The sequence below is a fragment of the Pestalotiopsis fici genome (genome assembly GCF_000516985.1).
Source record: "Pestalotiopsis fici W106-1 unplaced genomic scaffold PFICI_Scf_14, whole genome shotgun sequence".
Taxonomy (NCBI): domain Eukaryota; kingdom Fungi; phylum Ascomycota; class Sordariomycetes; order Amphisphaeriales; family Sporocadaceae; genus Pestalotiopsis; species Pestalotiopsis fici.
Genome location: NW_006917104.1, coordinates 389,686 through 408,965, shown reverse-complemented (window position 1 = coordinate 408,965; position 19,280 = coordinate 389,686). Strand labels below are relative to the sequence as shown.

Below are 19,280 nucleotides of genomic sequence, written 5' to 3'. Positions count from 1 at the left end.
TAGGAAACGACTGGGTTAATCGACCGCGGAAGCTAGCCACTGCATACCCGCGGACTGATCGACCATCCACCCCGTTCATTCGTTTGCACCCCCTCCGTGCGTCATCGAATGATTTTTTCTCTCTCTCAACTGCCTTCTACATACTCCATACTCTACTCACCACTATGCACAATGCATACATGGTATCTACACTAGTCCTCCGGCGAATCCCCAGAATGGACCCCCATTCCCATCCCGTCCTCGGCGCCCGCCGCTGCTGGGATTTGGAATGAAATAGGCATGCGACTTGGAAACTGCCGCGTAGGCAAGGGTTGATCATGGCAAGAAGAGATGCATCCTCCATGGGGAGGATCCCCGATGAGACCAGCATCTGGTCGTCTCGGATGCTCAGTGTCCATGTTCCGGACGTAGACAGTGGATATCTACCATGTGAAGGTGCGTGCGTCTATTCGTACTTTTTCTTCGAGTCGGGCAGCTGGATTTTTCTACCTTACACAGCACTTACCAGCGTGAGTGGCTCTTTGGTTGGTCTTTTTTATGGAGAAGGTTGTTTTGGAATCTTCCGATCCAATTGTTCCGACAAGACTTTTTCAATCTATCGGGTGCACGAGTATTTCACTCCTGGTCCCGACTGGGTTGAGCAAAAAAAAAATATACACGGGACAATCAGATCAGGCACGGGAGAAACCGCCCAATTTCCTTTAAAGCCTCTCGTCCGGCCGTCAAACGTGTCAGCCATTGATTCCAACAAAAAAAAAAAAAATGGCGTCTAGAACCCAAAGCTCAGACTGACCGGCCACCGGATCGCATTCCAGCGAATTGAAAAGGATGAGGGTCTCTTCTTCGCCCCTGTTGTCGGCTTAGCTAAAACTTTCTACGTAGCTAGTCACAGCGTATGGCATGAGTCTATTGTTTCTTCATTATTTTTGGCGTTTGTGCGTCAGATGCAGGGCAGGAGAAGGCGGCTGTTACCATGCCACGTTTTCACACAGACGACCTATGATGATGCATCTGGGGAAAGACAATGTGTTTTCCTGCTTTCCGGTCTGCCTGTTGGTTATGGTAAGCGAGCCATGCGCGACCGCCGAGATCAAAATCTGATCCATTGTTTTTGCGCCAAAGATCCATCTCGGCAGGTCTCTGCTTGGCTCGGATTCTCGGGCGGAGCAAAATCATAATTCCTGGTCTCTCCACTGCGTGGAGGCTTACTGGAATGACGGAGGGCAAGAGTTCCACTGATCCGAAGCAGCATCGTACCATGCGGAAACGGAGCACAGCGATACGTGCACCCACAATGACACGATTCGGGTTTTTGGTCGTCCACAAGAGAGATCTTTGTGGCGCTCGATCTCAACACGTAGGACCCCCAATTTGCGGGCTACCGTACACAGACGAGCCGGCAACCGAGATGAGGCAGCAGTGCATTGAGGCAGAGGTTACCCGAGGCAAATTCTCAATGGTCTGTCCGCTGGCAGAAAGAGGGAAAAAAATAAAAAGGAGACTGGATGATGCCTTCGCTTCCATGCTTCAATCGTGTCGTGGTCGGATGTCGGATATTCTTAGGTAAGAAGAGGTTGGCAATGGGCAGACACTACCAAGCTGCTGCCGCACTACGGTAATCCACATCCAGGATGTGTATTTTGACTGATAAATCGGGTCGCAGCCCTACGAGGTTTGGACCCTCTCTGCCGGAGACCCGGCCCCCAACGGGAGAAAAAGGAAACACACAGTACAGCGGAAGAAAAAAGACTGACCTAGCCATGACTGTAATAGTAGCTCCCTTTGTCGCGTCCGCCTTCATCTTGGTGAGACGAATCATATATAGTCATGCACTATCGGTCATAAAGTAAAGAAATGGGCCAGCCATGGTACGTAGGTATTTTAATGATCATTCTACTATAATGCCCGTGTCTGTACTCTGTAGTATGCATCTCGCAACTAGGTGAGCCTCTACATGTTAGCTTTCCATGGCAGGACCCACTTGGGCGTGATCAGTAAGATCCTGAATCAGGTTCAAGGACTCTTGGAAAGTGAAGTAAAAAAATTTTTCTAGTACAGCAGAGAAAACAAAAAGAGTCATCCGTTGGTGATCCGAATCCGGTATGCGCACAGCCTTTCCGTAATGTCTCACCTATTCTGGAGCCCTTTCATTCCACAAGTGTAGCCATCAAGTCTCACATTTGCCCCGGCAGCGATGCCGGCATTCAAGTTGCTTTTCGTCGCGTGGTGCAAGGCACAAAAGGTCCCCAACATATGACATGTGCCGCTATACTTGATCCGGCGATGGGAAATACACGGCTTGCTTACTGTAGGAATAGTCGTGTGTCTCCCTCTCAAACCTAGTATTCCATGCCCAAAAGAACCTTGATGGCGCCCTGCTCAGGAACGAGCTGCACGAGAGAAAACGGACGGCAAAAAAGGGCTTGAGTACCTTCTGCATGGATGATGTGATCTCAATTATCGAACGACATTATTCGTAATTGTGTCGTAGAAGCGCACATCAACATTTCTAGTTACGTACAAACTAGATTCGGGAGACAAGTCTTGATCACAGCGATGTGAGAGTAAAGGGAACAAGAAAAGCTTTGATCACTTTTGTATCAAAATTAGCGAGCACTGTTTGATTGAAACGTCGCGCTTGGGCGGCAGGCAAGAAAGAAAACTTGCCTAAAAAAAAAGGAGCAAGACACTTGACACAAATCACACACCCAGTAGACAGCTGGAATTGCTTCCGTTGTGTCAACAGCAGTGGATCCGCGCCACCAGAAGAAGACGAGGCACAATTACCACATCGCAAGAGAGGATGCGTCATATCAGCCACTTTGGGTAGTATTCCATGAGTCAACTTGTGGTCCTCACGCCCATGGCTTCATTCTAGTAAGTCGCCAAATCTCCAAAAAGGCGTGTTCCTAACATTCCAAGACCAATGCTTCTCCGGTATCCTCTTTAAGCCGACGCCCGCCCCGTTTCTCTGTCCGTAAAATGTGTGGATATGGTATGTGTGCCTTGCAGAAGTTTAGTTTCGAAGCTGAAAAAGAACATCAAAGAACACAAGGCGGCCCGTTCCCACCCCACGAGGGGGTCCGGCACGCCCGCGCAATCCCGCGGTGTGATATGGCGTTCTGGGCCTTGCTTATTCGGAGTTGAGACAAGCCGGCACTGAAGGTCATTGGAGTAGACTTGATCATGTTTGACTTTACTATTTTTTTTTTTAAACAAGAGGCTAGTAGCGGTGAGCATTAGAGTCAGCTAGCAAAAGAGACGAAAATGAATTCAAATTTCGAAAGGGGGAAAGAGCCACGGGAACTTTCATCAGAGAGATGGGATCGCATCGGCAAACTTGAATGATCTGCATAAAAACTATACAGGCTATAGCTGGAGCGGTGACAATGCCTCAAAGCCCTTGGCAACCACCTCCTCGCCGCCGGCCATCATGAACTCGTACTCGAGATCCGGCTGGGCCTCACGGTAGAGGGCGTTCTTCTCGCTCGCCATGGTAAAGTTGTAAGCCGCCTCCTCGTCCGAGATGATGTTCTTCTTGAGGCCGGACGCGGCCGCGGCCTCGACCTGCAGCTGGATCTGGCAGCCCCGGTCGAGCAAGCCAAACATGAAGCCGGCCTCGTCGACGGTCCAGCCGACCGTGATGAGTCCGTGGTTCATCAGTATGGCGCCCTTGTTGTGCTGGCCCAGGGCGTCGGCGATGCGCTCGCCCTCGGTGTTGCCAAAGACGATGCCGCCATAGTCGGCGTAGACGGCGTGCGCGTTGTGAAAGTTGCAAATGTCCTGGCTCAGCATGTCGAGGGGTCGGGCAAAAGCCGACCAGGCGCGGCCGGCAATGCTGTGGAAGTGGCAGATGGCGTGGATGTCGTGCGGGCGGCGCTTGTGGACGGCGCTGTGGATGAGGAAGCCCGCGGCATTGGCCGGCCGGCTCGTGTTGCCCCCGACAATGCGTCCCGTGTTGATATCCAGGCAGATGAGGTCGCCTGCCGTCATCATACCAAAGTGTCTTCCCAAGGGGTTCATCCACATGAGGTGCTCATGTTCCGGGTCTCGTACCGAAATGTGGCCCGCCATGCCCTCGGTGAAGCCCTGTCGCGCCACGAACCGGAATGTTGCCGCCATGTGTGTCAGGATGTGCTTGCGCTCCTCGACAAAGCTAGAGAAGGTCGGGATACCTGCCGCCCATGTCAGTCTCGGTGAATGCGTTTCCATCTTAGTCTCATTCACTACTGGAGACCGAAAAGGTGTCGGATCTCGCCGAATGAAGGTCACTGTAGGCGTGCGCGAGCAGTCGGCGCCGGCTCAATTTTGCGACATGGAGACGTACCAGGCAAAGCAGTGCCATGAGAGATTGCCTCCAGGGGCGTCTTGTCCAGACCGTCTCTCATGGGGACACCGGCATCTGACTGCTGGACTTGGTCCTTTACCTTGGTCGGAAGGACGCTGGGCGGGACCTCCGAGATCGCCGATGGTGCCATGTTTGTAGTTGGTAGAGAAAGAGTCTAGGGAAAAAGCAGACCGCGAATGCCTTGGTGCCTCGAAATTTGTCTACTCAAGGAAATACCACCTAAAGACTTTAAAAAATGATGATCATGTCAAGTTGGTCAACATCAAACAAAGTTTTGTTAAACGGAGGGCGTGGCACAGATAGGCATTCTCCGGAGCCGCCACTCCAGGCGGCGCGGTGTGCCGATCCCGAAGTTTGCGGACTAGGACTAGCCTTACCCCGACATTCTTGGCCTTTTTTCTCTTCTGGAAGAAGCAGGTCAACGCGACGTCCTGCATGGGCGACAACCAGGACTTGGGCGTCTCAGTTTCTTGGCGAACAAGCGCAATGCATTTATTCATGTCTACTCCCAACAATTACTTGGAATCTCTTTTGACGTCTGTTTCTACTGCTACTAATACAGCCAGCTCCTGTTGATCTGCGTACAGAGTACTCCACCCAAGCATCATGGTCCGACGATAGATTGGTTATGCTGTTTGATGCTGTCGCAGGCTACTTTCAGAAGAGTAGAATCGTTTTATTCTGATTTGAGGTGTCGAGGGGATAGTATGATAACATCAATGTCCTTCATGGACGATACGGGCTTGGTAGGCGAAACGACGTAGAGGATACGTCGGGGCCCGTCACTGATAGCAGCGGGCCCGCACCCGATATGGCAAAATTGAGGGCCTGAGTTCTTTCAGCAAGCTGCCGTTTGACGTGATGCCCAGCACTACTCACCTGCTGATTCATGTCCTCGTCATCTTCTGCTGCTTTTGCCTGGATTACGAGCTGCTCGGCTAATGATTTTGCGACTATATTGTCTCTTCCAGCGATTGCCAGCATATTGAGTAAGAATACCAGGTTATCCTCGCAATGGGGGCTGTCGTCGTCCGGGCCAAGATTGCTCATCATGATGAGAATAGCCGAGGAGACTGAAAATAACGCGACAGGATTCCGCATCACCAGTTTAGCATTAGAAGTGGCCTTGATAATATGCACGATCTCTTCGGCTGCTAGTAGTATGCGGTCTTGACACTGACTTGCCAAGTCCGCTGGTAGATCGAGGGATTGATATCTCTGCATTGCTGATTGGTGGAGGCGTATCGTTGCGGCATGGATGTATAAATGCACAGTGGCTTCGTGAGGATCCCTGTAATTTAGTTGGATAGTGGTACCCGAAATAGCTGTACGCAAGAGTGACAGATGATTGTCCAGTCGTCTATGTTGTTTCCAATAGACGCCATTCTTCGTGTCGCACAATTCAATGTCAGAGAAATCGTGAGAGGTATGTCGGACACTTTCGTGAAAGAGATGCGCAGCCACTATATTGCGATTGAAAATCGACGTCGGCTGGACGAAATTCTCAAGCAACGCATGCAACGTGCAACACGGCTCAGCTTGGCCTGCTGCAAAAGCCTGCTCAGAGGCTGGCAAAGGTGTGCAAATCTAGAATTTCCTTAGAAATGTGACACTTTGGGAATTTTCGAGGTGTATTGCAGGCATGATGAGCGAGAAATGGGGATCTTACATCATGGGTGTCTATCAATGAAGGCCACCCAGTTGTGGCGCTCAAGAGGCGATCAGTGTTGAACAGCGCCCACCAAGTTCGACGTTGTTCTTCAATCTCCCGCCAATCTGGAGCCGTCAGCTCTTGGAGATAATGGTCATTCTCTGGAAGCTTGTGTAGCTGGCACATTTGTGCGAATCGAATACTGTGGCTAAAGCTGATTGATGCACGTGAAAATACTCCTTGTTGGGCTTCATACATGGAAATCAGAAGCCAAGCCTGGGCTTGTAAGACTGTTGGTTCACTGGCATCAGCATGCTTGGAGTTTTGTCTGTCAGCAGCATCTTGAGCAATGGTTTTGAATCGAGACTAACGATTGAATCGCCATTGTCGGCAAGCAGTCTTGCTTGCCGGTACAAAGCTGGGCTTGTTTGATTATACTGCTCCGAATGAGTAGCCGCTAGTGCCATGATGATATACTGAAGCGACGTCATGGGCCTCGATGCATTGGACAGAGGTGTTGACTCCATGTATTTAGCGCGGTGTAACATGGGGCATACATCATGTATAGTGTCAAAATACAAGTTGGTACTGCAAAGTCAGCGGCCATGATCATGTTTCACATCTGTGGAAGTCTCACAGCTGCTCGGCTTCTTCTTTGCTGAGACCGCAGCCGAGGGATTCCTGTTGCAGCGGAGGCATAGGAGTTGTGTGGTTGTCATCCCTTATCATATTCCCAATGCAGGCACTGCTATGTGCGTCCATGGCGCTGCTGCCGCCATCGTCGGCTACCATTGTCATCTTTGTTAGTGGGACTTGGTTGTTGGTTTCTCGGGTATAGGCAGCCCTCACTCATTTGCACTCCACGTCCTACACCATACTTGAGCCTACGGCCCACGCGACGCTGCGTTGGGTAGGAGCATTCTGACCGCGATTTTTGGCAACGTCCGCATACGGGCCTTTGACGGTCACATCTTACTTTACTGCTACGGCAACCGAAACAAGATAAATTGATTGCGGATGACTGAGGAACATGGAGAGACTCATTTAATGACATTGTACGCGGCTGGGCACGTGAATCATGATGTTTGGATCAACAGCGAATCAAATTGCGCTGCTTTAACATTGTTTAGCGACTTGAGTTTTTAGCCAAGAACTCTCAGGTGGCGTCCGTGTTGCCAACTGGCAAGCTGTTCTGTGCCTACCAGTGACGCTCGTCCTGTGGTTTTAAAGTCTAAGCCAATTCTTGTTTTTGCCTTCTTTTTTCTCCTAAAAGAGTTGGACATGATTGCTGAGAATAGCCGCAAGTTGGTCAAGACTTGTTACATATATGTACATATATCTGTTAGGTGAGACTTTCTCGGTTCTTGTAACTTGACTGACGTGACAACTTATAATACATTGCATTGGTACCACACTGCCGCTTATGGTCGCTTGGCATATGGTGAAGTTTCCAGCCAGGGACCAAATGCCTTCAGATCGGGATGCATCTCACGAAGCTCCTTTATGTTGGCTCCATAACCTTCTCTTTCGAAAAATTCAAACATTGTGCCCATCTCCTTCGACAATCGTAATGTCAATCTGCCCAGAATTCCCCAGGTCAAGGGCACATCTGACCCGGTTTTCTGTTTGAAAATCGCCGCCATTTGCTCAAATGTCAACTCATCCCCAGCAAGGGAGATGGCCTTGCCTGCAAATGTTTCTGGTTCCCTGAGGGCCTTGGCTGCAAAAACTCCAATGTCCGACGTGGCGATTAGCTGAAGTGGGCGAGATTTGACAATCAGTTTCCAGCACGTCGCAAACACTTTGCCCACCATGCCACCATCAAAGTTCTCCATAAAGGCCACAGGTCGTAGAATCGTCCACTTCATCTGGGTGCCCACGGATTTATTGATGAGATGGTGTTCAATGTTGTGCTTGCTCATAAAATGAGGAATATTTGTTTGATTGTCAATAGACTTGGCGCCGCTGCGATCGACAGAGGAGTAGACGAAATGTCGGACGTCGTTCTTCAGCGCGCTGTCGACCAAGTCTTTTCCTTGCTTCTCCTCAATTGCAGGTCCCGTGGAATTCATGGCTGGCGTCTAGATAAAATGTTAGAGTCTTCATGTGATGATTTTTCTTTGGGGGATTTGCACCAACCTGGACACTGAACACGCCCCAAATGGGTGACGAAGTAGCCTTTCGTGCATTCTTGAAGACAGATTCCGTGTCATCCAAGTTTCCCTGAATGAGTCTAATATTGGGCGATTTGGCAGCCAGTCTCTGCGCAGATGGAGAAGAGATGTCGCGGGTGAGGGCGAGAATTTGAAAATCGGCCTTGGCAGCGAGCAAGGCATTCACCAATGAGCCGCCTTGTTTGCCAGTGGCACCGGTGATTAGTACAGTCCGAGACATGGTCGTGTAAATGCAAAGTGCAACGAGCTGATTAAAGAAGCGTTGTGTTGAGGTGGCATTATGAACGGAGATGTCGAGAATTCGGCATATATTTATATACTTCAATCAATTGATTGTTCCAGCCATCATGTCGAATCGCACACACTGCATCGCAAAGCGCGATCGATGAGGCCGAGATTGTCTTCTGTGTAAGCTTGCTTACCTGGGTACCTATAGAATCGTCACGAATTGTGAGGCTAGTGGACCCCGGTACTGGACGACGCTTGCAACGCTCAGCTAATCGCACAGCTTTGCTCGGGCACGTAACGTAATCCAAGCCCGAGCTGGCTTACCAATCGATGCCGACACCACTGTGGGTCAAAGAGTATACGCAGTACGCAGCATACCTAACACTCATCTGAGTCCTATCAGGGTAAGTTGATGTCTTGATAGTGTCTTCGCAATCATCCTCTTCTTCTTTTTTCAGCTTTCTTCAAAGTTTTATTTCAAGTTTGCCCTTACGTTGGATTTGGATGCATTTCGCGCACGGCGGATGGTCTTTGAGATACCAAACATGAGGTTGTCGCAAGAGCCCACATAAACCCTGTAGTCCCTGCAAGGTTTCTATTTGCCAAAGACATTAGTAGGTACTAATCACTGTTTGATGCGACGTTGAGTACCTTGTTCCTCGATAAACATTACCACCATAGTCAACCACAGCTGTGCAGCTTTACTCAAATTTGGTCTCAATCAAGATCCTCCAGGACCCTCAATTGATGTCTTACTTATTGCACCGTCGATCGGTGTTCCTTGTGCATCTAGCGCATCACCATGGACATGCATCGAGACACGGCTGCGTTCTTTGGTCGTTGTTATCACTCCATCATCACCTAGGTAGCTAAGAAGCTGGCTAGATGCGCACTAAATATTGATCTTGAACCGAAAGGTGAGATGTCAACTGCGGAATAGCTGGCAAAGGGCGTCTCCCAAGGCTACCTATCATCAAGGGGAAAAGAAACAAAAAAATCTTCCGTACTAGGCAGAGAAGAGAATTAGTTTTTGACTCGGCAGACACGCTATCGTTCATTGGCTGGTAGACATGATTCTCTGGTACCAACTCCAACTCGGACGAACATGTCCGCGGACATCGTGTCCGCCGACCAATGTCCATAGACTGCTATTGCTCCATGTTTTCCAACTCAGAAGGTTGAAAGTCTAGTATAAATCTCACAAAAATGTCGCCAATTTCGTGACTGTCATTGCAATTGCATTGTCTCACATGGAAATCGCTTCGACACCAATCAATCACAACAATTATATCCTCCCAGCATTTCCCTCATACAAACCGCACAAAATGAACTGGTTCTGGGCTAACTGGTATCACGTCAATGCCGGTGTCGCTGTATTAGCAGCGAGCATTCTTGCCGCTTATTGGAATCACTTTGATCTGGTACAGCGATGCATTATTGCCAACTTCGCCGTCATGAATCTCCATCACTGGGAAGAGTTTGGCTTTCCGGGCGGGTTTACAGGACTCTGCAACATTGCGCGCTATGGAAGCGATCGTCCTGCTCACTACCCACTGAATCAACTCATTGCCGCATTTGGTAATAACTGGTTCAACTACATCGTCTATCTACCGCCGTTATTCCTACCAAAGGTCACCTTTCTCACCCTTTGTCCCATGGCTTTTGGTCTCCTGGAAGTGTTTGGACATGGTGTCTTGATGAATGCTCTGGTTCGTCGGCCGTACAATCCTGGTCTTGCGACTTCTATTTTCGGCTTTCTTCCAGTTGGTGTGACATACCTTCAGCACGCTCACTCCAATAACCTCATTAGCGGGTTGGATTGGTTGTTGGCATTTATGTTTGCCATGGCGAATTATTATGTTATCTTTTATCACATTGGTATCGGCTACATGGGCAGCAAGACGACTCCATACGCATTCACCAAAGAGGAAATGGACCGATACAACCCTTCACTGTGGTCCCCTTCTGTCTGGCTGGCTTATTACCGAGACAACTGGTACTACTTTACGGCCATCGCCTTTGTGATTAGCACTTTCGTCATGGGATTTTTCGGCAACCTCTTTACTCGCATTCAGACCATCCTCATTTATAACCTCATGGCACTTTTTGTACATCAAGTCGAAGAGTACATATTACCCGGTGGCGGACCTCTTGTTATCAATGTTGCCTTTTACGGAGAGAGAAAGGACTATGACCGCTTCCCTGGCAACAAGCTTAGCATGGCCTGGGTCAACACACTTGCATATCCTTTCTACATAAGCGCTGTCGTATTTCCTGACAACGTCTGGCTGGGTCTGGCTCAATGCTTCTTTGGCTTTTTTCAAGTCATTGGTCACGGTCTAGTTATGAATATCAAGGCCAATACAGCATACAACCCAGACGTCGCCAGCGCTCTACTATTACACTTGCCTATTGGCATCTACTACATTGCGCATGTTCATGATCATCAGCTGATCCAGGCTGTGGATTGGATATATGGACTCGGTGGTTTCATCCTGGCTTCGATCCTGACTATCGTCATCCCCATCCTCAGTTGTCGCAATCGCCAGTCGTCGTATCCCTTGACGGCGAAGGAAATGGCTGGATTCAATTTGCTGAACAAATACCGCGCAAAAGGTCTCTTGAAGACCGACTGATTTGTTTGCGCTGATTTGAAATGATTCTCCTTATGTTTCGTATATTACTTGAAGAGGACGGAAGAAATTCGCAACTGTTGCCCGTAAATAGCAGGATTTCATGACAAGCCGCCTGCATGCCATCTCCTGGCATACCAATATTGGAGCTTGGTATCAAATTTCTACCAGATGATATACTAAATAGCATGTCAAAAGTTGATAAAAGAATATTTGACTAGATTGGTTACATTAAAATCATGAGTCCTTACACAAATACATCCATTTCTTCTCAATAGCACCAGTCATATGTGAAGCAGCCAGAGAACGAAGGATTCGCAACGTTATATCTGAGTAAATTTCTCACCACATCCTAGCACTTTTTCTGAGGCGTCAGAACATCTGAATATCAATTCTAGCTGTATTAAGTGAATTATTGTAATATCTAAGTCTCTCTAGCCACTCTCCCTTCTCCATCCCCTACTCAGTTCAGATCGCCTAATGATGATGTATCATCAGACCTTTTCGACATCTGAAGGCTCTTGCTGACGGAGCCGTGTATAGTCTCCGGGCCCTTTGCATCCATTTGGCACGTGAAAGAGGTTGTCTACACGAGATACCAGGAATATTGCAAGAATAATGACCTCTAGCATGAAATCAAAGCAGTAAAAGGCAGCTTTCGAGTCAAACCAAGCTGGATTGAGCGCCGAGCGGGTCGGTTCCCAAGTGGTACCAGTCTTGAAACCAGCAATGATTATGGCCAGGGAACAGGAAATGAGGAGGATTGCCGACTTCTTGCCCTGACTTCCGGTTCCAAAAGTTTCTTCATCTGGCGATGAGGGCAACAGATATGCCACGCCGAGCATACAAGACGGAAAGACCGCAAGAACTAGTGAATAGGTTGAACTTGCAAGAATGACGTCGTGGATGGAACGCAAAGTGTGCAAGTTTGTCGTATTTATGGATACGACCAGGGCCACAATGGCCATGATAAGCGATCCGACAATCAAGGCGCAAAGTATCTTGAAAACGATACGAAATAGCCCATTCCAGCCGAGTTTAGGTTGCTTGGACCGAAGGATTCGTTGCGCAAATATCATATTGACAATATAGATGATGATAATGCCGGCACTGTTAAAGACTTGAGCAGCAACGGCGAGCTTGGAGCTTGTTGGGTTTGCTGCCCATGCGATGCGCGTAGAACAAGTGACCAAGCGTATGACACAAAAGACAAAGAGCATCCATGTCATGAGAAATTTGTGAGATCGGCGACGGTTTTGAAGAAAGATTCGAAGATGTAGGACGGCACCCGATAGGTATAGGGCCAAAAAGACGGCACAAATTGGAGCATCGATGGATATTGTTGGAAGGCCTCCGACTATTGCGGTCTACCCAGATTCATGATTAGTATTTGGTCTTGTCCTTGATTGTATAAGAATTATGCAATTACCGATGTCGAACCAAACGAAGCCATAATAGTAAAAGTCGACCGTGGAATAAGTGCAATGATAGACTGAAAAGTTTAAAGATTAAAAAGAAAATGTCTATAATATTGAAAAAGATGGAAACTTCTTCTATTATATGATTTTCCTTTCTTTGCAATTATTCTAGGGGTTTGTTGCTGCATTATCTATCCCTGCCCGGACGAAGAATATGTCCGCGGACGAACCGACGCGAGTAAATGCGCCGATGACCCCGTCCGTCTACTAGTCAGTCTTCGCACTAGTCCATGGTCCATTTACTACTGCCGAATCGAACCTGATGTAAATGAGGTTTTCATTACCCATTCAATCAATTATTCTTTCATTTCATAAATGACTTTGTTTGAATCTGATCGATTTCGCACTATTGACCCTACACAAGCGCCGATTGGTGGGTTTGACAATAGGCTCAGTCTGAATCTCCTGGCAAGTAGCTGCTGCTATGCGACTCAGATCTTGCGATCACGCTGGGCGAACATCTAGACCATCAATTCAACATGGCGAGCTGCTCTGTTGCACGCCATGTTCGAAAAGGCGCGCATTCGTGCGTCGAGTGCCGGAAACGTAAGCTTCGCTGTTCACGGTCATCAGAAACTGCACAATCATGTCGTAGATGCGAAGAGCGGTTTCTCGAGTGCATTCCCCAGATTTTGTCAGCCCCCTCGACATCCAAGCCGTCGAGAAAGACACGAGATCGGATCTCATGGTTGGAAGACAAGGTTCACAATCTCACTGAAGCTGTACAAGCTTTGCAACAACCAACTGCGGGCACAATTTCTGATCTTTCCTTGGAGTATTCTGCCTCCGACTCCGAGGCTGGAGAAACGGACACATGCTCAGATATTGCCATACCTACGCAGCCATCATATCTCAATGCTCTATTCAACAATAGCATCCTTAACTCCACGGAAAATGATGCTACAGGCAGATCAAACCCGACATCTTCGCAATTCTCCCATACGATTAGGGTTGCACTGCAGTCACTTGTTCCCAGCAAGGGAAATGTCATATCACTGGCCGAGACATCATCTGGATGGCTCTCATTATTACATGATATCTTTCCAATCATGACCGATATCAAGTCAGGGTACGACATTCTCTCGCGCCATGACGAAGTTTTGCGTCCTACAGCCAACCCATTGACTGTCGCATCGTGGCTCTTGATAGTTGCCATCACAGCACAGCATAATGCAGGACCCCGACATCAGATAACCTTGCGAAACAAGAAGCCTTTGAATGGACCTCGATACTCTCGTTTAGTGGCCGAATCCGTGGAAAGAACAATCATTGTACGCGACCAATTAATGATCTCTGTTGAAGGAATCGCAACAATGACCCTCCTGGTTCGATTGTATGTATCACCCATTGCATGTGGCTGGTGATAATGCTGATGAGGAATCACGACAGACATCTGACACATGGAAACTTTGTTCAAGCCTTTCTGCTCCTCCGTCGGGCTCTTGCCATTGCGGAGTTGCTCGGCCTACCATGGGCAACACCTCGCTGCCTCTTGTGGCAGCACATTTGCACCGCGGAGCGTTTCCAAAACATGCTTTTAGGGTTCCCCTCGGTAACTCAGCATTATGGTCTTGGACAATTGGAGCCCGTCCTTGTCGACGGTAAAATTGTGCCACCGAATTTCCTCCTGCGACTATCCAGTCTAGCTCTCGACATCAATGGACCGAGTGACTTGAGGAACCACTCGACTTCTTTATCAGAGATCCAAAGTGCAATTACGAAGCGAGACAGGGACCTCAAGGACTTGATTAACCAAATGCCTGACAATTGGTGGTCCGATGAAGCAACCCTCTCCCTGTCGGATCGATTAATCAAGCATATCTACCACTACATGACCTTGCGACTTCATCTTCCCTTGTTACTGCGCCAGGACGTTTCGGAGCGAGGGCTGCAAAGCCGAGCTGCGTGCATAGACGCATGCCGGGCCCTTCTCCAAGGGTACATAGACGTGTACCCGCTAATACTGGAAGGGTACTTTATACAACGGATCTTGGATCTCCAGATATTCACCGGGGCGATAGTGCTGCTACTGGCTGACCATTCCTGTGGAGTTCATAATCACGACAAAGGAGCAACGACTGATATGCCATCAGTCAGTATGAAGCTGATTGCCAACGTCGTTCAAGCTATTGAGCATCACTCGGAAAACCCCAGATCTGACATTGCCGAGCAGACCCTTGGGGCTATACAAACACTTACGGAACTGCTGGGAACTGACGACAGTGATGCTCTCCAAGGTGACACAGTCTTACACGTTCCTCTTCTTGGCAAACTTCACGTGCGGCGCAAGACCGAATCTGAAGCTTCAATCGATTTTGATCCCTCAATACCCGATTTTGATATGGCCGGCATGGATATTGATCAAGTTGCGACGAGTAACTTCAATTGGTCGATTGAGCAGGCATATGATCTCCTGTTCTATACAGCGACGCAATCCTAGACATTCTACTCTGTACAACAGAGTAATATGCAAATATGATCATCAAGCTTGAGCTCGAACATCATTTGGCAATCCTGTGTTGGACGCCAAATTCATAGAAACCCAGGCCTTTCAGCATTACAGCGCCAGCTAACACTGTTCTCAAACCAAGTCGGCAGCCTTTCCAAGCATAACGGCAAGAGTCTCGGTGGCGTAGGCTCCCTCAAGCAATAGAAGACTTACTTGATCGAAATGTATTGTATTTTCGTGTCCTACTTCCAGATCGTGTACATTTCGAGGACACATTAATTGTACCGATGCCATGTTACAATGCCTCCGGCGCGTCTTTATCGGACTGCTTGTCACTTGCATGTTGGCATTTGGTGAACGGGAGTTGAACTGAATTAGCCACATATCTAGGTAGATTACAGTACCAGATTGCAAGCTTCTCCTAACTGGCTCAGAAACATTTACACCAAAGGCTGTGGATCGCTGCAGATGAGAAGCTGCATTTACTGCTCTCAGAAATGGGGTAGAGACATGTTGGCAGGGCCACTGGGCCAGTAGGATATCAAATCAATGCAATGCGGTCTGGGGTACGCAGTGGAAGAGATAAGCCACATGCATCAAATGTCTTAGCTATTGATAGGTCGGCGGCCCCCCGGCGAAAGTTTATTCCACTGGCAGCGCAAAGCTCGGAAAAGGCTCCACTCTTGTCACGATTAGGCCGGGAAATACCGCTAAGAATGGAACTGGCCCGTGCCGGGCGACGAGCTCAACCAGGGACAGCTTGTGTTTTTTGTGTATGATAGCATCGTGCCGAGCATCCAAGGTTAAACACCTCGTCCATCTCGACCCCTAATCGCTCAGCTGCCAACGGTTTTCTATCGTGGGCCTGCATCGCATCACTTTCAATAACCACCGGCCATCTCATCTCAGCACACTCTCTCGTCAATATGTTCAACTTTGCTCGCAGCAGAGCTGCGGCTACGGCCCTTCGATCAGCTGCCAAGGTAATGCGCGAACGCGAAAAATCCGATAGGATACATGGTGCTATCTGCACTTTGCCAATGACGATGCTGACTTTTTGCCCCAACAGCCCCAGCTGTCCTCCAGATTCCCCAGCCTCGTTCAGCAACAACGAAGGAATCTGAGCATCCACGAGTACCTCTCGGCCGACCTCCTGCGCAAGGTAAATTAGCCGCGACCTAACAACCACCTCCTCTGCCACCCAAGGCGCATTCTAACCTTCTTGCCCTACAGTATGGCATCCAGGTCCCCAAGGGCGCCAACGCCTTTTCTGCCGCCGAGGCCGAGAAAATTGCCAAGGAGATTGGCAACGACGACATGGTTATCAAGGCCCAGGTTCTTGCCGGTGGCCGTGGAAAGGGTAGCTTTGATAACGGCCTGAAGGGTGGTGTTCGCGTCATCTACTCCCCGACCGAGGCCAAGATGTTTGCCGAGCAGATGATCGGCCACAAGCTCATCACAAAGCAGACTGGTGCGGCTGGCCGCCTCTGCAACTCCGTCTACATTTGCGAGCGCAAGTTCGCCCGCAGGGAATTCTACCTCGCCGTCTTGATGGACCGTGGCTCCCAGGGCCCCGTCATTGTGTCCTCGTCGCAGGGTGGTATGGATATTGAGGGTGTCGCCAAGGAGAACCCCGAGGCCATTATCACCACCTACATTGACATCAACGTCGGTGTCACTGACGAGATCGCCCGCGACATCGCCACCAAGCTCGGCTTCAGCGAGCAGTGCATCGAGGACGCCAAGGACACTATCCAGAAGCTGTACAAGATCTTCCTCGAGAAGGATGCCACCCAGATCGAGATCAACCCCCTGTCCGAGACCTCGGACCACAAGGTCATGTGCATGGACGCCAAGTTTGGTTTCGATGACAACGCCGACTACCGCCAGAAGGAGGTCTTTGAGTGGCGCGACACCACCCAGGAGGACGCCGAGGAGGTTCGCGCTGCCGAGTCTGGCCTCAACTTCATCAAGCTCGACGGTGACATTGGCTGCCTGGTCAACGGTGCCGGTCTTGCCATGGCTACCATGGACATTATCAAGCTGAACGGTGGTCAGCCCGCCAACTTCTTGGATGTCGGTGGTGGTGCCACTCCCGCTGCCATCAAGGAGGCTTTCGAGCTCATCACCAGCGACCCCAAGGTCACTGCCATCTTTGTCAACATCTTTGGTGGTATCGTCCGATGTGACGCCATTGCCCAGGGTCTCATCAACACCGTCCAGAGCATGAACCTCAAGATCCCTATCATTGCCCGTCTGCAAGGTACCAACATGGAGCAGGCCCACAAGCTCATCAACGAGTCTGGCATGAAGATCTTCTCGATCGACGACCTCCAGAGCGCTGCTGAGAGATCAGTGCAGCTCTCCAAGGTTGTGAAGATGGGTAAGTTGCCTTTCGGCTTAGATTACAGACCTGACTGATGCTAACTTGACTGATAGCGCGTGAGATCGATGTTGGTGTTGAGTTCAGCTTGGGTATTTAAGGACGGGCAATAGAATGGGTAAACTGTACTAACTTTTTCAGACACGAGAACCTAGGATGTGTGATAGGACGAACTGTGCATTAGAATTGGGCGGTCAATGGTTGATTGCAATACATCCATTCGTGTGTATTTCCTTGCTGGTAGATGCATAATGATCATAACTGAATACCATTAAACATTCTTGAGTGACTTGATCTTTACTTTTCTCTCTTCACCAATGTTAGAGGGCAGGGCTTGGGCTTCCTCTACCCAACATGGCTAGTAAGTTTCAGTGAGAGGTGAATGAGAAGACAGAGTGAGATCACATCTAAAGCTTTGTGATTTGGTTGGTATTGACTTGCGAAACAGCTCAAAACTAGCAAATCATCTATTATCCCCGACAGCATTCCGAGATCGCCTCTTTCTCGGCACCAGAGCACAATACGTTCTCGTCCCATTTGAGACTGCCAGATCTAAACACCCATCTACTTCCAGATAAAACCATGTACGACGGCGAACAGGACGCCACCCAAAAGAACAGCCCACGAAATGTGAAGACAGTGGGGAAAGATCCAATCTATCACGGCCAGAGCGACCCCAAAATGATTCTGAGCAATGTGGAAAAGGTTGAGAATAGATGGGACAGGGTGCAAGAATCGTCTCGCTCCGGCAACGATCGTCTTGAAAGATGCTGGGGACTTTTGTGGGAGATATTCAGCTTCTTGATCTGAGCTTTTCTCGCTGATGGGAGCATCATTCTGCCGTCGTTGCTCTTCCTCATTCGTGTCTTTTGTCTGCGGCCCATCAACCACATTCCACCAATACTCTTGCGTCTCCTGCCAGCGCTTGTCCGTCTCTATGCTTTCGGCACGCCTTCTTGAGGAGGCTTTCTGGCGCGTATGACTGCCACAATATTGAACCACCACCCTTTGTGATGATGCAGAGGTCTTTGCCAGCAATGCGGGACGCACAAATGGGTAAAAAGGCCGTCTTGCAGGGTGATAGGCCAAGTCGCTCCAATACCGGACTTCGGGGTACTCGGGCCACTTGTTCATCTCCCAAGCTGACATTGGGTAGGGAGAAAGAGTCTCGGTGTTGGTCATGGTCGTGGCGAGAGTCGGTGAACTTTCTTGCTGTCAAAGTAGTTGCCTGAACTCCTGGCATACAAGTCGAGGTGGCAAGGCTCCTGGTATTTTCGCCGTTGACTATTCCCGAGGCCTGGATTGCAGACGTGCAGATGTAGTTGTTCATGATCGAAGGATGGTTATGAATTTGTGCATATTGAATAGCTTTCCAGTAGCATTAAGCTAACCGCCAGTTGCCTGTGAATTCTTCCCAGCGGAGACTCGTCCTTCATTCAATCAAATTTTAAAGCACAATAAGAATTAGCAAATTCAAGGAAATACATCTATCCATACTACTGTTTTTTTGCATTTCCCATAAGAGTGTGGATGGCGAGACGGATTTATTTCGAATGTGGTAGAACAGAGTATTCAGATTTTCTTCATTGACTATTCTTGATTGTATATAACTGCTTTCTGAAACCAAATGATCGTATGGCTGAAGACATCAATAAAGATTCGGAATTGTGGTCTTCAAAGAGCAGGAAATAATAAGAAATCTCAAATGAGCTTGGCCATCAGCGACAGTCAGTCTAGGTGGTGGTAGCTACTCTACACTCCCACCTTCTGTAGTCTGAATACTTGTATGTGGCAAAGATTCATCAGAGAAACCTTGATTCAAAATCATCAAGTAACTACAGAAACAGATAGTAATGTTTCATGCACCATTTAGGCAGAGCCGTTCTCTGGGACAACTTTTGGGGCTACATGCAGAGTCATTGCCACAATGTGCAGA

General features: G+C 48.9%; 8 protein-coding genes across 8 annotated transcripts; 3 read left to right on the top strand and 5 right to left on the bottom strand.

Moving 5' to 3' along the window:
* Positions 1–3,369: 3,369 nt before the first annotated feature.
* PFICI_14961 (uncharacterized protein) lies at positions 3,370–4,478 on the bottom strand (the record flags this gene model as incomplete). Its single annotated transcript, XM_007843542.1, has 2 exons — positions 3,370–4,175; positions 4,328–4,478. 2 exons carry the CDS (start codon positions 4,476–4,478, stop codon positions 3,370–3,372), a joined length of 957 nt encoding a protein of 318 aa, XP_007841733.1.
* Positions 4,479–5,074: 596 nt separating this feature from the next.
* On the bottom strand, positions 5,075–6,791 carry PFICI_14960 (uncharacterized protein; the record flags this gene model as incomplete). The annotated part of the gene is made up of 5 exons (XM_007843541.1): positions 5,075–5,176; positions 5,228–5,935; positions 6,018–6,314; positions 6,371–6,587; positions 6,637–6,791. The coding sequence occupies 5 exons, from the start codon at positions 6,789–6,791 to the stop codon at positions 5,075–5,077; spliced, it is 1,479 nt and encodes a 492-aa protein (XP_007841732.1).
* Positions 6,792–7,420: 629 nt separating this feature from the next.
* PFICI_14959 (uncharacterized protein) lies at positions 7,421–8,393 on the bottom strand (the record flags this gene model as incomplete). The annotated part of the gene is made up of 2 exons (XM_007843540.1): positions 7,421–8,080; positions 8,139–8,393. 2 exons carry the CDS (start codon positions 8,391–8,393, stop codon positions 7,421–7,423), a joined length of 915 nt encoding a protein of 304 aa, XP_007841731.1.
* A 1,333-nt stretch (positions 8,394–9,726) lies between these two features.
* PFICI_14958 (uncharacterized protein) lies at positions 9,727–11,037 on the top strand (the record flags this gene model as incomplete). The annotated part of the gene is made up of 1 exon (XM_007843539.1): positions 9,727–11,037. The coding sequence occupies one exon, from the start codon at positions 9,727–9,729 to the stop codon at positions 11,035–11,037; it is 1,311 nt and encodes a 436-aa protein (XP_007841730.1).
* Positions 11,038–11,528: 491 nt separating this feature from the next.
* On the bottom strand, positions 11,529–12,263 carry PFICI_14957 (uncharacterized protein; the record flags this gene model as incomplete). The annotated part of the gene is made up of 1 exon (XM_007843538.1): positions 11,529–12,263. The coding sequence occupies one exon, from the start codon at positions 12,261–12,263 to the stop codon at positions 11,529–11,531; it is 735 nt and encodes a 244-aa protein (XP_007841729.1).
* Positions 12,264–12,991: 728 nt separating this feature from the next.
* PFICI_14956 (uncharacterized protein) lies at positions 12,992–14,952 on the top strand (the record flags this gene model as incomplete). Its single annotated transcript, XM_007843537.1, has 2 exons — positions 12,992–13,845; positions 13,902–14,952. 2 exons carry the CDS (start codon positions 12,992–12,994, stop codon positions 14,950–14,952), a joined length of 1,905 nt encoding a protein of 634 aa, XP_007841728.1.
* A 935-nt stretch (positions 14,953–15,887) lies between these two features.
* Positions 15,888–17,444, top strand: PFICI_14955 (succinyl-CoA ligase; the record flags this gene model as incomplete). The annotated part of the gene is made up of 4 exons (XM_007843536.1): positions 15,888–15,944; positions 16,031–16,123; positions 16,195–17,344; positions 17,401–17,444. The coding sequence occupies 4 exons, from the start codon at positions 15,888–15,890 to the stop codon at positions 17,442–17,444; spliced, it is 1,344 nt and encodes a 447-aa protein (XP_007841727.1).
* Positions 17,445–17,908: 464 nt separating this feature from the next.
* On the bottom strand, positions 17,909–18,526 carry PFICI_14954 (uncharacterized protein; the record flags this gene model as incomplete). The annotated part of the gene is made up of 1 exon (XM_007843535.1): positions 17,909–18,526. The coding sequence occupies one exon, from the start codon at positions 18,524–18,526 to the stop codon at positions 17,909–17,911; it is 618 nt and encodes a 205-aa protein (XP_007841726.1).
* Positions 18,527–19,280: the final 754 nt, after the last annotated feature.